The sequence below is a fragment of the Cnephaeus nilssonii genome, assembly GCF_951640355.1.
Source record: "Cnephaeus nilssonii genome assembly, chromosome: 15".
Taxonomy (NCBI): Eukaryota; Metazoa; Chordata; class Mammalia; order Chiroptera; family Vespertilionidae; genus Cnephaeus; species Cnephaeus nilssonii.
In genome coordinates, this window is record NC_137086.1 from 44,572,200 (window position 1) to 44,586,227 (window position 14,028).

The 14,028-nt window shown below is 44.4% G+C and overlaps 1 protein-coding gene across 1 annotated transcript; it reads left to right on the forward strand.

Annotated features, from left to right (window-relative positions):
• The first annotated feature begins 9,834 nt into the window (after window positions 1-9,834).
• Window positions 9,835-13,621, forward strand: LOC307111555 (uncharacterized protein C2orf78). The gene has a single exon (XM_079791574.1). The coding sequence runs from the start codon at window positions 10,045-10,047 to the stop codon at window positions 11,920-11,922; it is 1,878 nt and encodes a 625-aa protein (XP_079647700.1). The 5' UTR covers window positions 9,835-10,044; the 3' UTR covers window positions 11,923-13,621.
• Window positions 13,622-14,028: the final 407 nt, after the last annotated feature.

Below are 14,028 nucleotides of genomic sequence, written 5' to 3' on the forward strand. Positions count from 1 at the left end.
ATTGATACAAATACCTACAGACTTGACATAAAGCTATCAGAAGCTAGAAAAATAATATTGGTCTTATACTTCCAATTTGCTACAAGACACAAGCTTGAGATGGGAACAGGGCACAAATTTGGTTATGTGACACAAGAAACTCCAGACCTAGGCACCATAGGGTTTTCAGAAAGTATGAGACCTAGCAAAGAGTAGGCCTTTGGATGGGAGTGGATCCAACATGAGGTGAAAGAATGCATTAATAGGTATGTAGTACAATGAAATGGGAAATACAGGAGCAAAGGATATTTGGAGCACTAAACAGCTAAGTAGTTGACACTATAAAATCTAGCAGTATCTGATAGGGCCCCAAGTACCATGAAGGGGTTTGAGGGATTCTAGTCTTTATTTAAATTAAAAGTGAGAGTAAGAAAGCATCCAGGTGCAGATATGTTGGTTATATTTCATCAAGACACATCCTAATTATCCCAATGGGTACAAGATGCAGGAAGTGGGTCAAGACAATACCCTAACTACAAAAAGAATTTAGGTCAGGGTAGAGGTTGATGCTAAGTTTCAGAGTGTTGAAATAAAGTTCTTTCGGTTCCTCCTCCTACATTTAAGATTTTTTTTTTAGAGTTAAATGATGCAGAACCCAAAAGCTAAAGTTAAATGGCTAGGACTATGGAGAGAAAATAATTATAGAGATTTGGATCCAGGAATGGCCTAATTAAGGATTTGTCTAGATAGAATTGAAAGTTGGAACTGAGTATTTTAACATGTAAGCACTGATCTGCTACCATAATTTATCTTACCACACTTTCCCCAATCTTACACCATCCATCCTAACCTGCAGTAGCTATTGATTCTTTTGATTTCCATGGGAAAACAGAAAAATTTTAAAAACAGACTGGTCTGGCTTGCAGATATTACATATACTTTTAGCCTCACGTTACATACTATTATCATGGAAGTTGGCGATCTGAGGTATGAAGCTTATAGAAAAAACCTTGAAAAAATTATGTTTCAGCCATATGTCTACCCTACAACAACCCCTCAGTGTATTTTTCTCAGTTAAGCATCATCCCCCATCTTTGAAAAAAACTCAAATCTGATAAAAGAAAAAGCAGGCTTATAAATACGTCTCTTTGGAGACCCCATCTATGAGGTATCTTCTTTGGGTTTTGGCATCTTGTATCACACACTTTCTACTCACTGACATAAAAAAGCTCCCAAGTAGATTGGTCTATGCACCCTTAAAACCTTACCATCAAGAAAACAGAGGACAAGGTGGGGCAAAAGTAGGCTTATACTTGTGAGTACACAAGAGATTATTCTTTATTATTCACTAATTATTGTATTATTTTTCATATAAACAACTGTACACTTACTTTTGCCCCATCCTGTATAAGTCATTAGCAGCTCAGCACTAACTCACTGTCACAAGAGTGGTTAGTGGGAAAAGCACTAACCAGGGGCAGAGAACAAGGGCAAGCCAGGCCAAATCAGGCTGAGTGCACACATCTGTTCCTTATGCTCAGGGGCACAGTATAACTCACCACAATGCCCTTTCCACACACTCCATGTGGACAAAACCCGAGCTTGATACAGAGCATAAAAACAATCCATACTTTATAAATATACCAATGAATAAGTCACAAAAACAAAAATATATTTAGGATTATTCTCTCTAGTGGACAGAACTCTTCTTCTGTATACTTCCACATTACCTGATCCTTATTCTCCATGCATGTTCTGTCTTTCTCTAACTATTCCCCTCTTAATTTCTGTCTGACCTTGCACCCACCCAAGCATGGCAGACAGAGAATCCTAGAGGCCCAAAATTCTACAGCGGCTGTTTGCAAGGGGGAGGAGACTACAGTAACTGCCACACTGGATAGATACACTTTATGTGAGAAGGAAAGGGGAAAATATCGTGAATGCCTCTCCTGTATAGAAGAGCAGGATGGCAGGAAGCCTACGTAGCCCAAGGAACCAGAGGGAGCAAATTATGGGCAGAAGAACTGCAACCAAAGGCTAGAAGAGGAAAGGTTTGCAGTCAGCTGACTCCTAGCTCTTTGGTATTTGCTTCTAATGGGCAGAGTCCATTTTGGGCCGCATCAGACACTGAAAAGAAGACCCCTGCTGCTGCTGGAAGTTGACAGGAAGTAACATCCGGGAGTGTAAGAATGCAAGAACAAAGCTTGTCTAGAAACACTGCCTACAATGAAGAAGAAGAAGAAGAAAGGGAGAGAAGAGAGATGCAAGTCCAACCTGGCCTGGCCCAGCCCAGCCCAAGGAAGGTAGGATTCAAGAAGAAACTAAAAGAGAAGAGCCTTGGACCACATCATTCTCCACAACAAGCACTCAACAAACTTCAATTTACTCTTTAACCAAGTTGCAATCAAGCTTTTAATCTCTTCTTTGCTCTCCAAAAGCTGCAGTAAGTTCACAAATCAGATAGACTGATGATTTCAGAACCATAATTGTGAAACCTAAATGTCCACTTCCATTATCTCTTAGGATATTAATAATACATGTAATTATAAATACACTTGAGGCCCGGTGCATGGATTCGTGCATATTGAAAAAATTAGAAGAAATATTTTAGAGGCCAGAGAGGGACTGTGGGAGGTTGGCTCCAGGACTCGTCCAGTCCCAATCGGCTGGACACCAGCAGCAAGCTAACCTACTGGTCAGAGTGTCTGCCCCCTGGTGGTCAGTGCGCATCATAGCAACTGGTCGAAGGATCGAATGAATGGTCGGACACTTAGCATATTAGGCTTTTATTATATAGGATGTTATACAACGTACTATAGAGAAGTAACTACTAGCTAATTAAATTAACGAGTGTATATAATAAGCAGATTATTTCCCTAACGTAAGAGCCTGGGGAAAGTGAGAATATCACATTTTTCTTGTCAACTAGCACATCTATCCCAGAACTCAGCCATTTAGGGGTTGGTTTAGCTCCCCTATTGCTCCCTCCATCCAATCTTGTCTCCTTGTTGGGAATCTGACCTCTCTATTGGCTCTCACATCCATTTAAACTGCCTGCTTTGTGACATCATTCTCCCACCAAACCTACCACCACCTGGTAGAATTTTGGGTTTCCATGGAGTGTCAGTAAACAAATTTGAAAGATCACAACTGACCAGTGACCGGTGTGACCAGTAACCTTCGTACTGGACACAAGTGTTCTTTGACTTCAGCCACTCAGACATCCTCATCACTTGCATCTACAGTTAATATTTCCTCCTCTTCTCTGACCATGTCAGGTAAGGAAAGAAACTTCTAAAAGTTTCTAATTAGATATTTTATGAAAGGAAGTATTGATGATCTAGAAATCCTAAGACCTAATTTCACTTTTGATTTTGACACTTACTAGCTATGTGACTTTGGACAAGTCATTGACTCTCTCACAAAATCTGTTCTTCCATCTGTTACATTAGGATTTCAGATTGGTTGTTCTCTCTATTCCCTTTCTTTTCTAATGCTGAGTCTTAAAGACACCCATATAGAAAATGAAATCAAGACTTCTGGAATGTGTTTCAATATAAAAACAGAGAAAACATATATATCTGTATATATCTATATAGATATGGAGATAGATAGATAGATAGATAGATAGATAGATAGATAGATAGATAGATGATAGATAGATAGATATGATGTCTCTAGTATAATGGTCTCTCACCACAAATGTTTCAACTTTAGTATTTTCAGTTGAGTGCTGTTTAAAAAGTAATATTCACCTGTTTTTGGAGTTTTCTATGCAAACCAGGTGAAAAGAGAAAATAGGGAGAGAGGATGAAGAGTACTAGGCTATAGTGAGGCAAGCATTTAAATGTAAGAAAGTTTAGGATTGTTTTCATCAGCACAGGCCAACAGGAACCAAGGTGTGTGTATGGGGGGGGGGGCGCATAAGCATGAAGGAGGGGTAACTATAAGAATGAAGTAGGAGAGCATGAGCAAAAAAGGGTAGTTTTACAATGGAATGCTTAAAGGAACCAAGGATTTTAAATTAAAGCAGAGAGTGTAGGGTGAAATCTGCTCAAAGTAGGGCAAAATAAAGTTGATTTTAGTCAGTGCTTACATTAATAGACTAGGAAGGAAAGTAAGGCCAGAATAAGGTATCAGTAGGCAAAGCAGTTTATCAGAAAAGTCATATTCTGTTGTCTGTGTTTTTCTGTTGCCTCTCTGAACACAGATGGCACATGACAAGTCTTGAGTATCAACATTTAAAAAATATAGTTTAGGAATGATGCTTCCTATAAATAAGAGACTAATAAAGGTGATTATCCAGAGAGCTGGAGGACAATAGAATATTCAGTGTTTCACTTTATTCTGATTTTTAATCATAATATTATGCAGATATTTTGTCTATTAAAAATAAAATTAAGACATTTTAAAAATGATACATCCTAACTTTAATCAAAAAGTCTAATTCCTTTATGTGATAAGTATGTCCCAAGTCAAAGATGTTTTTCATCTTTACAGTTATTTACTTCCTAACAGCACACTGGGAATTAGCCATCATCTCTATTTAGATCTTAGGTACCTAAGAAGAAAAAGAAAAAGTCAAATCCCACATTTCCAATTTCACATTTATCCAAAACCAATTTTGTGGAGTCTCTTGGAGATTCATACAGTAAATATTTTTAAACTACAGGTCTGGTGCACAAATTTGTGCACAGGTGGGGTCCGGCCTGCCCCAATGGAGGCCATCAGGCTGGGCCAGCAGGGGGGAGGAGACGTGGGAGGTTGGGGGGAGCCAATTGGGGCCCTGATCAGGATGGTTGGCTGCTGCAGTGTGCATCATAGCGACCGTTCTGTTCATTCTGTTGTTCCGGTCGCATGGCTTTTATATATATATAGATTGGATTCCATCGATTATGGTTTTTAAGGCTTTGGGTACACTTTCCTGCATGTTGATGATTATAATCTAAGTTTTAAGATAAATATATAAACTTTCAAAATGCTTATTATGTGATTATATTAATTGAAACGTACGTTTCTACTAGATTTAATACCTGTTACTTGCTGGGTAATGCTCAGAAAAACATGAATGAGCACAATAATAGAATTCCTTTATATTTATACTAGAGGCCCGGTGCACGAATTCGTGCACCAGTGGGGTCCCTCTGCCTGACCTGTGGGATTGGGCCGAAACCGGCTCTCTGACATCCCCCAAGGGGTCCCAGAGAGGGCACAGGCCAGGCCGAGGGACCCCACAATTGGGGCTGGGGAGGGACATGGGAGATTGGTCAGCCAGGGAGAGACCCCAGGAGGGCTCCAGGGCATGTCCGGCCCATCTCGCTCAGTCCTGATCTACTGGACCCCAGCAGAAAGATAACCTACCGGTCAGAGCATCTGCCCCCTGGTGGTCAGTGCACATCATAGCATCTGGTCAACCGGCCTTAGCATATCATTAGCATATTGTGCTTTGATTGGTTGAATGGCCGACTGGACACTTAGCATATTAGGCTTTTATTATATAGGATTGCTCTCTGCTTTATACCAGTTTTTAAAATAATATGCATTTTATTGATTTTTTTTTACAGAGAGGAAGGGAGAGGAATAGAGAGTTAGAAACATAGATGAGAGAGAAACATCGATCAGCTGCCTCCTGAACACCCCCCACTGGGGATGTGCCCACAACCAAGGTACATGCCCTTTACTGGAATCAAACCTGGGACCTTTCAGTCTGCAGGCCAATGCTCTATCCACTGAGCCAAACTGGTTAGGGCTTTATACCAGTTTTTAATGATTTGTCTACATATATTAAGGCTCTCTAAAACATCCACATTTATTGCATTTTATTACTTGTTATGAAATTTTTAGTGATATATCTTCTCTGACCACATGCAATGGTTAGGAATTAATGTAAAATCACCATCTATTGTGGGCTGTTTTTTGGTTAATAGTATTCACGAAAATAGAATAGACAATATTCACTTGAACAATATTGCATACAGAAAACAGAACTTCATTTATTAGTAAACTAGGGGCCCAGTGCCCGAAATTCATGCACTGGGGGGGGATCCCCTCAGCCCAGCCTGCCCCCTCTCACATACTGGGAGCCCTCAGGGGATGTCCTACTGACCGCTTAGGTGGGGAGCGGGCCTAAGCCGCAGTCTGGCCTCCCTTTGTGGGAGACAACCGGGCTGATCAGGGAAAGGCACCAGCCCCATCACCCCGCTGTTGCAGCCACTGCCAGTCACCGCAGCCACCAAGGTGTTTTCATCAACATGGACTCAGGTCCCACTTTCTTTAGGCATTTTCAAGATGTGTCTTTCATATGATATGACTTTTCTTTTCTCTTTTCTTCTTTTCTTCTCTCCTCTCTCTCTCTCTCTCTCTCTCTCTTTCCTCACCTGAGGATATGTTTCCATTGATTTTAGAGAATGTGGAAGAGAAAGGGAAAGACAGAGAGAAACATCAAAGTAAGAGGAACACTTTGGTTGCTTCCTGCATGAGCCCTGACCTGGGCCCCAGCCAGGGAGGAGGCTGCAACTTAGGTACATGCCCTTGATCAGAATCTAACCCGGACGCTGTGGTTGGCAAACCTAGGCATTATCCACTGAGCCAAACTGCCTAGGGCAGGATATGACATTCCTTAGCCCTCCAGCAGCGGACCTTCGTTTTTTTCTCCAGGAGTGTGGTGGAGAAGCCCTAGATCACCTTTTTGGATTCTTATACCCAAGTTACTAAGAATATTACCAGTGGCATACAGGGAGCTTAGCCAATGAGTGGTCAGAAAAGGTGTTTTCTCTGTAGTTCACACCTATCTGCTTCGATCTCCGGCTCCACCCCTGCCAAGGCGTAAAGCCTCTGGCCAAGGCTCGGGCCCTGGGCAGGGAACCCCCAGCTGGCTCCGATCACCCGGCTCCGCCCCCCGCCAAGGCCAGCAAGGGCAGGCGAAGAGCTTGGCTTCCTCCATTGCCAGGGAAACCCAAGCCTCCCTCCTGCTCTCCGTGGCCACAGCCATCTTGGTTGGGTTTATTTGCATATTCACTCCTGATTGGCTTGTGGGCGTGGCTTGTGGATGTAGCGGAGGTATGGTCGATTTGCATATTACTCTTTTATTAGATAGGCTTTTTATGCTTCGATGCTACCTACCTGCCCCAGTATTCATTTATGTCCATATATATTTTCAGTTCTGTGATATGTTGTTCAACATTTTTCATTGTCTTTCCAGAACTTATATCTGGTTCTCTCTATATATGTAATATAACATTTACTCATATATGAATTATTACTGTTATTATTATAATGACTTCATACACGAGTAGCCGAAAGCTCAGAGAATTTTAATGTTTTTCTGTTATAAAGCACTTCCTGATAAACTCACTTTCAGATAGCCATTTTGAAGTAGGATCAGAAACCAGATATGAAGAGGGTAAGAATGACACTTCAAATTTATCAACTGCACTGAGCTACATGTGAGTAGTATGTGAACTTGCAGGCAACATGAGGCACTGAAGATTACAATGGCAATAGCTGTCCTGCCTTCCATGGACAAAACCCTCCTCATCTATATTAGAAGCCCTATTGCTCCCAGTTTGTGGCAGTGTAATGCTCAGAGCAGAGCTCTGGCAATGGAGTCTGGATGCTTAGGTTATGTAATAAGGCAATAATGCTAACACAATGAGAGAACTTGAACAAGTCTATGTGAGCCTTAGGTCACACTCATAAAATGAGAATGCTAGAACACAGGTTCCCTAAAGAATCCTGGTTCTAAAATGCTTCAGTTCTAGGAAAGAGCACACAAATAAAGACTAGTGCAGGCTCAAGGGAAAGACAGGACAGGGAGTGACTGCCTCTACTCTAGAGAATGTGTGAACCACACCACTTGGGTCTCCTGCACATTTTTGCCCACGTTGGGAGCACAGGCAGTTAATACAGAAGCGTAGCAAACTGTTCCAGCACTTACAACCAGCAGGAGCTGTTGGATTGTTCTAAAATATACTACGTGCACGGCGGGGGGTTGTCCCTCAGCCTAGCCTGCACCCTCTCCAATCTGGGACTCCTGGAGGGATGTCCGACTGCCCATTTAGGCCCGATCCCTAAACGGGCAGTCGGACATCCCTCTCACAATCCAGGAAGGCTGGCTCCCAACTGCTTGCCTGCCTGCCTTCCTGATTGCCCCTAACCGCTTCTGCCTGCCAGCCTGATCACCCCCTAACCACTCCGCTGCCAGCCTGGTTGATGCTTAACTGCTCCCCTGCCAGCCTGTTTGCCCCCAACTTCCCTCCTCTGCCAGCCTGGTCACCCCTAACTGCCCTCTCCTGCAAGGTTGATCACCTCCAACTGCCCTCCCTTGCAAGCCTGGTCCCTCACAACTGCCCTCCCTTGCAGGCCGGGTGCCTCCCAACTGCCCTCTCCTGCTGGCCATCTTGTGTCCACATGGGGGCAGGATCTTTGACCACATGGGGGCAGCTATATTGTGTGTTGCAGTGATGATCAATCTGTATATTACTCTTTTATTAGATAGATAGAGGCCTGGTGCACGGGTGGGGGCCAGCTGGTTTGCCCTGAAGGGTGTCACAGATAAGGGTGGGGGTTCCCTTGGGGTGTGGGGCGGCCTGAGCAAGGGGCCTGTGGTGGTTTGCAGGCCGGCCACGCCCCCTGGCAACCCAAGCAGAGGCCCTGGTATCTGGAATTTATTTTCCTTCTACAATTGAAACTTTGTAGCCTGGAGCGGAGCCAAGCCTGGGCCTCCGGCAGCCATTTCTGTGGCAGTTAATTCACCTTCTACAATTGAAACTTTGTAGCCTTAAGCGGGTGAGCCCGGCCAGGGTGTGCAGAAAGCTTTGCTTCCCCTGTTGCCGCCGGCAACCCTGGCCTGCTCTCTCAAGCTCCATTCTGCCGCCATTTGTTTGAATTTGTTTACTTTCTATAATTGAAACTTTGTAGCTTGAGTGGAGGCTTAGGCCTGCAACGGCTATGGAAAGCTTGGCTTCCTCTGTTACCTGGGAAACCTTGCTCTCTGTGGCTGTAGCCATCTTGGATTGGGGTTAATTTGCATATTCGCCCTGATTGGCTGGTGGACGTGGCTTGGCTGGTGGGCGTGGCTTATGTAGCAGAGTGATGGTTAATTTGCATATTACCATTTTATTAGAGAGGATTTTTATTGATTTCATAAATCAACCTGAAATGGTCATGGTACTAAAGGAGGTCCAGCCCACAAATGTGATACCACCAGCCTCCACCTCTGCAATCTACTACTCTGTGCCTGCTCAACCCATCACAGAGACAAGTTTTCAAAGTGAGTTCAAACAGCAAGAAGAGGAATAGGGTCACCATTAAAATCTCAGGTCAATCTGCACCTGGGAAGTGGTGAGTCCACAGACAGGTAGACTTTAAGTCCTGACTTTGTAACTGCCACCCTCAGTCAGTGCTCCCCATTTTCAGACTCCATGGGAACACCTCATAGAGATGGGAAGGTGGACACTGGATTGGCCATGTATGCTATGAGAACACAAGAGCATACAAAGGGGTCCCACACTGTTCACTCCCCTACCTGACTAGTCTCCCTCTACCACCACAGTTTCATGGACTCTCTTGATTTATTGCTTTAGTCTCTTTAGAAGGAATTTCAGAACTCTTACTGTGATAGTGCCAGTTTAACTTTCCCTCACTCCTTAATTCATGCCAGGTTTTAAGACCTTGTGTTCCATGACCTTGTCCAAAGCAAGCAGGCTAAAAATCTGCCCTTGCTTATTTCATCAGGAAGAGCTTCATTCTCTCCCTTACTCTGTTGTGTGAAGTGTTATTTTTCTCAGGAAAGGGGAGAGAATTAAAAGGACTCCACATGCAGAATGCTAGCTTTGTAAAATATTTTAAATCACTTACTTTTTATTTGACTTATCACAACCCTGTCAAACATACAGAATACCATGGAACAATGACATCAAATGATCCCCAGTGAGAACTAGAACAGTTGCCTCCTGGCTCCTAGCACAGGGCGCTTCCATGGTCCTTAAGAAGAGCTGGTAGGAATGCCGTTCCCATTGTTGGAAGGGGCATGATTGCTGCGTTGGTGGTGACAGGGGAGCACCCATGGCTGGTGCCCAGGGACTGACTGGCTTCTCCTTGATTTCGTTTGTAGTGATGGAGACTTCCCTGGGGATGAATACTTCCCTTGGATTGCAACCTCTAAGCCAAACATTTTGTCTCCCACAAACTCCAGAATTCCCCAAGTCTTGTAGTGGCAGCAATATCCAGATGCTTGACAGTAACCCACCATCTGAGCTTGGGGACATGTCAATGGCAGCTCCAGTCCAGAGTCCTAGTATTTACCTGGCACTGCCTCCAGCTCCAAGCCAGGAACAGAAAGAGAATAGGAATCTGGATGCTTACCAGATCCCCACAGAAAACCAAGATCCTCCACTGCTCCCTTTAGAAATCCCCGACATTCCCCAGCTCCTGGCGTGCATTGATCCCCTTGGCCAGGAGCAGCAGCCTGGTTGTGAAGATGCTGGTCTGGGAAAGAACAGCCTGAGTCTTAAGGACCAGGGGACACTTGAAAATGGGACTGAATCCAATGATGGCTTTGCAGACATCGCTACACTGGTGGAGGATATACACCTTCCACTGATCTTAAATTCCTTGGATGAACTTGATCAAGCCAAAGGTCCCAAGGTGATCAAAACCAAAGATGCCAGAGCCATCAATTTGAATGAGGTGCAGAAACAGTCAAGTGTCATTAATGCTCCCTCTGATCAAGCCAGGAAGAACAAACATAAAGCCTCTGAGCTGATCAGTGGTGAGCCCATGGTCAAAAGCCAGCGTGAGAGCCCAGATTGCGTGTTCGTGGGAGAAGTGGCTGTTTCCAAAGCTGCAGCCAGTGACAGGGCTCCTGAAAACAGGGCCAAGAATTCTAACAAACCTCAGAAAGCTGCCCCCAGCAGGACCAGCAAAACAAAGAACCATGGGCAAGAAAAGACCAAAAGAACCAAAGAAAACAACACCAGGAAAACTGAAGAGAGTAAGCAGTCAGGGAACAACATCAAGGCAGAGGAGAAGCCAAACATTCCAAAGATGAAGAGGAAGAAAAACCAACCTGAGCTGACCCAAGAGACCTTCAAAAAGCCCCGAAGCTCCCTAGGGATGCATATGTTGGAGTCTGTGCAGGTTTTTCATGCCCTGGGGAAGAAGAGTGATAAGAAAACTGAACTCTCTTCCTCCCGGGCCCTGGGAATCTCAAGCAATCCCAAAGGCTCCCAGCCATCCCTAGCTATCAAACAATGGCTGGATACCCCTTGTGAGGGCAAAGGTCCTGAGAAAACTCAAGTCAAACGCCAGAAACCAGATGGCAGTGCTGAAAAAGAGTGTTCATCTCCATCTGAGTATGAGCTGCCACCTCCTGGGAAGGTCAAGTTGGTACCTTTGATTTTTCCAACTTTGGACAAGCCTCAAGCTCGACCTGTTCCTCGCAGGCCATTGTCTCTGGTATCACGTCGGCCTGCTGGGGCTAACCCAGCCCACCCTGGTTCTAAGTCAGCTCAGCCTACTGCAGTCAATTCATCCAAGCCAACTTCTGCATCTATGACAGGTCCTTCCAGACCAGCTCTGCCAATTTCAACCAATCCTGATCAGCTTGGTTCTAACTCAGCTCAACATGCTGCAGTCAATTCATCCCAGCAAAGTCCTGCATCTTTGAAAGATCCTGCCAGACCAACTCTGCCAACTTCAACCAACCCTGCCAGGCCTAGTTTTATGTCAGCTCAACTTACTGTAGTCAATTCATTCCAGCCAACTCCTGCATCTTTGACTGGTCCTGCCAGACCAGCTCTGCCAATTTCAACCAACGCAGCCAGACCAGGTTGGACCAACCCCACCCGGCCTAGTGTCCCACAGTGTGATGCTTCTAGGCCTGTTCCCTACAAAACATCAGCTCGCACTTCTTTCCAAGTGGATCCAGTCGCACTGCTGTGAAGAAGCCCTGGACTCTGCCAAAACCTCAAAACCAGTATCTACTGCAGGATTCTGCCTGTCAACGAATTCCATGGAGGAATCCCAATGTTTCTGGGCCAGTAATGTCAACACCCATCACAAACGAACAGAGGCCATAGCGGGAGGCCATGAAGAGGAAGGCTCAACCAGAGTGGGAGAATGCTGCCAAATGCTCTTTGGAAAGTGCAGTCTTTCCTTGAGAGGAAAAGAGAAATGGAAATGTCTTACTACTGCGGCTGTGCAACAGATGAGATGCCAGGAGTCTTTATGCCTACAGTTTTCCCATAGTAAATATAAATTTCTGTATTCTGATATATTTTAAATCTTAATAAAATTGAATAAGTAAATATAATAGAATTAGAAGATGTGTAATAAAGAAGCCCTTTGAGTTTTGAGATGTGGTTTTCCTTGGTGGGGGTGAGGACCAAAAGCTGCATGAGAATTGGTAGTTGGATGGGTAAATGAGGGACAAGGGGTAAGAACTGAGGAAAAAGGGAGGAATTTTGTGTATGGCCAGAAAGACTAAAGGGGAGAGATGTTATGGGTTTATAAAAAGAAGCAGGAAAGGGGAAAATGGCAGAAGATGCAGGGTCTGAGGTTAGGGTTAAAAGGGTAAAATCTGCCGAAACCTATTTGGCTCAGTGGATAGAGCATCGGCCTGCGGACTCAAGGGTCCCAGGTTCGATTCCGGTCAAGGGCATGTACATTGGTTGCGGGCACATCCCCAGTGGGGCGTGTGCAGGAGGCAGCTGATCGATGTTTCTCTCTCATCGATGTTTCTAGCTCTCTATCCCTCTCTCTTCCTCTCTGTAAAAAATCAATAAAAAAAAAAATATTTTTTTTAAAAAAGGTTAAAATCTGAATAGAGTTTAAGATGGCAGAAAGTGACTCTAGGTTGACCAGGAGAAATGTAAAAAGTCTCTCTTGGAGGCTGGCCTTATGACTCATGACCACCAGATAAGTATTTTAGAAAACAGATACTGGGCACATTTCCAAAAGGTTTGGGTTGCCTTACCATGTATGATTATAGTTGGGAGGTAAGTACAAATCAGTGGAACCTACCTGATGAGTGACAAGGGCTTAGAGTTATCCTGGGGGCAGCTTATAACTAGCCAAGTGAACTACTGCAGTAGGAGGCCCACCCAGAACAGGGCATGAGATATAAATCCCCACTTACTCAACACCTATGTACCAGACCCACAATGTACAACATTCAAGGCCAGTATCACTGTGCCACTTTAGTCGTGAGGTTCAGCAAACTTTAGTCGTGAGGTTCAGTCGTGAGGTTCAGGCCTGGAAGCTTCAGGGCTGAGGTCATATTGCATGTGGTAGGGCAAAGTGTAGATTGGAGGCTTGTCCCCAAAGTCCTAAGTATTTGCAAGTGTCTTTAGGTACCGCACCTGGCTTTCAGAGCACAGCATCTGGAGGTTAGTAGTGGAAGAGATCAAACTTGAGGAGAAGCCTAAATATTTACTTGAGGGGCCAGCCAGGGCCTCCTCCATGACCGGGGCCACACGTGCTGCCTTGCCTAAACACCGCCATCAAGTGAAGCGAAGGAGAATAATCCGTTGGAAGAGTCCATTCCAGGGACCGAGAGTAATAGGTGCGCCTGTGCACTGGTTTGCCACTGGACCAGCCGTAGGATGCAGGAGTCAGTTCAAAGGGTTTCACAGCTGGAGGAACTGAGGGTTTGGGAGGGCGGGGGCCATGAAAGAGAATGAAAAAGAGGAAGGAGAGAGATGGTAATCATTACCATGGGCAATGTGTTAATTTGCATTAAAAACTAATTTTGAGATATAATTTACATACTTTATATAAAATTCAGTTTTAAATTGTAAATTCAGTGACTTTTAGTACATTCACAAGCTTGTGCAACCATCATTATTATCGAACCCAAAACATATTCATCAGCCCAAAAAGAAACCCCCTTAACCATTAGCAGTCACTCCTTGTTTCCACCTCCCTCCAGCCCCTGGCAAACACTAATCTGCTTTCTGCCTGGAGAGATGTCTTTTCTGGAGATTTCATTTCTGTCAAGTAACACAATGTACGACGTTTGTGTCTGGCTTCTTTCATTTAGCACGTTGT

Coding starts and splice junctions, on each gene's coding strand:
- LOC307111555 (XM_079791574.1), top strand. CDS start 10,045: ATGGCTGGTGCCCAGGGACTGACTGGCTTCTCCTTGATTTCGTTTGTA.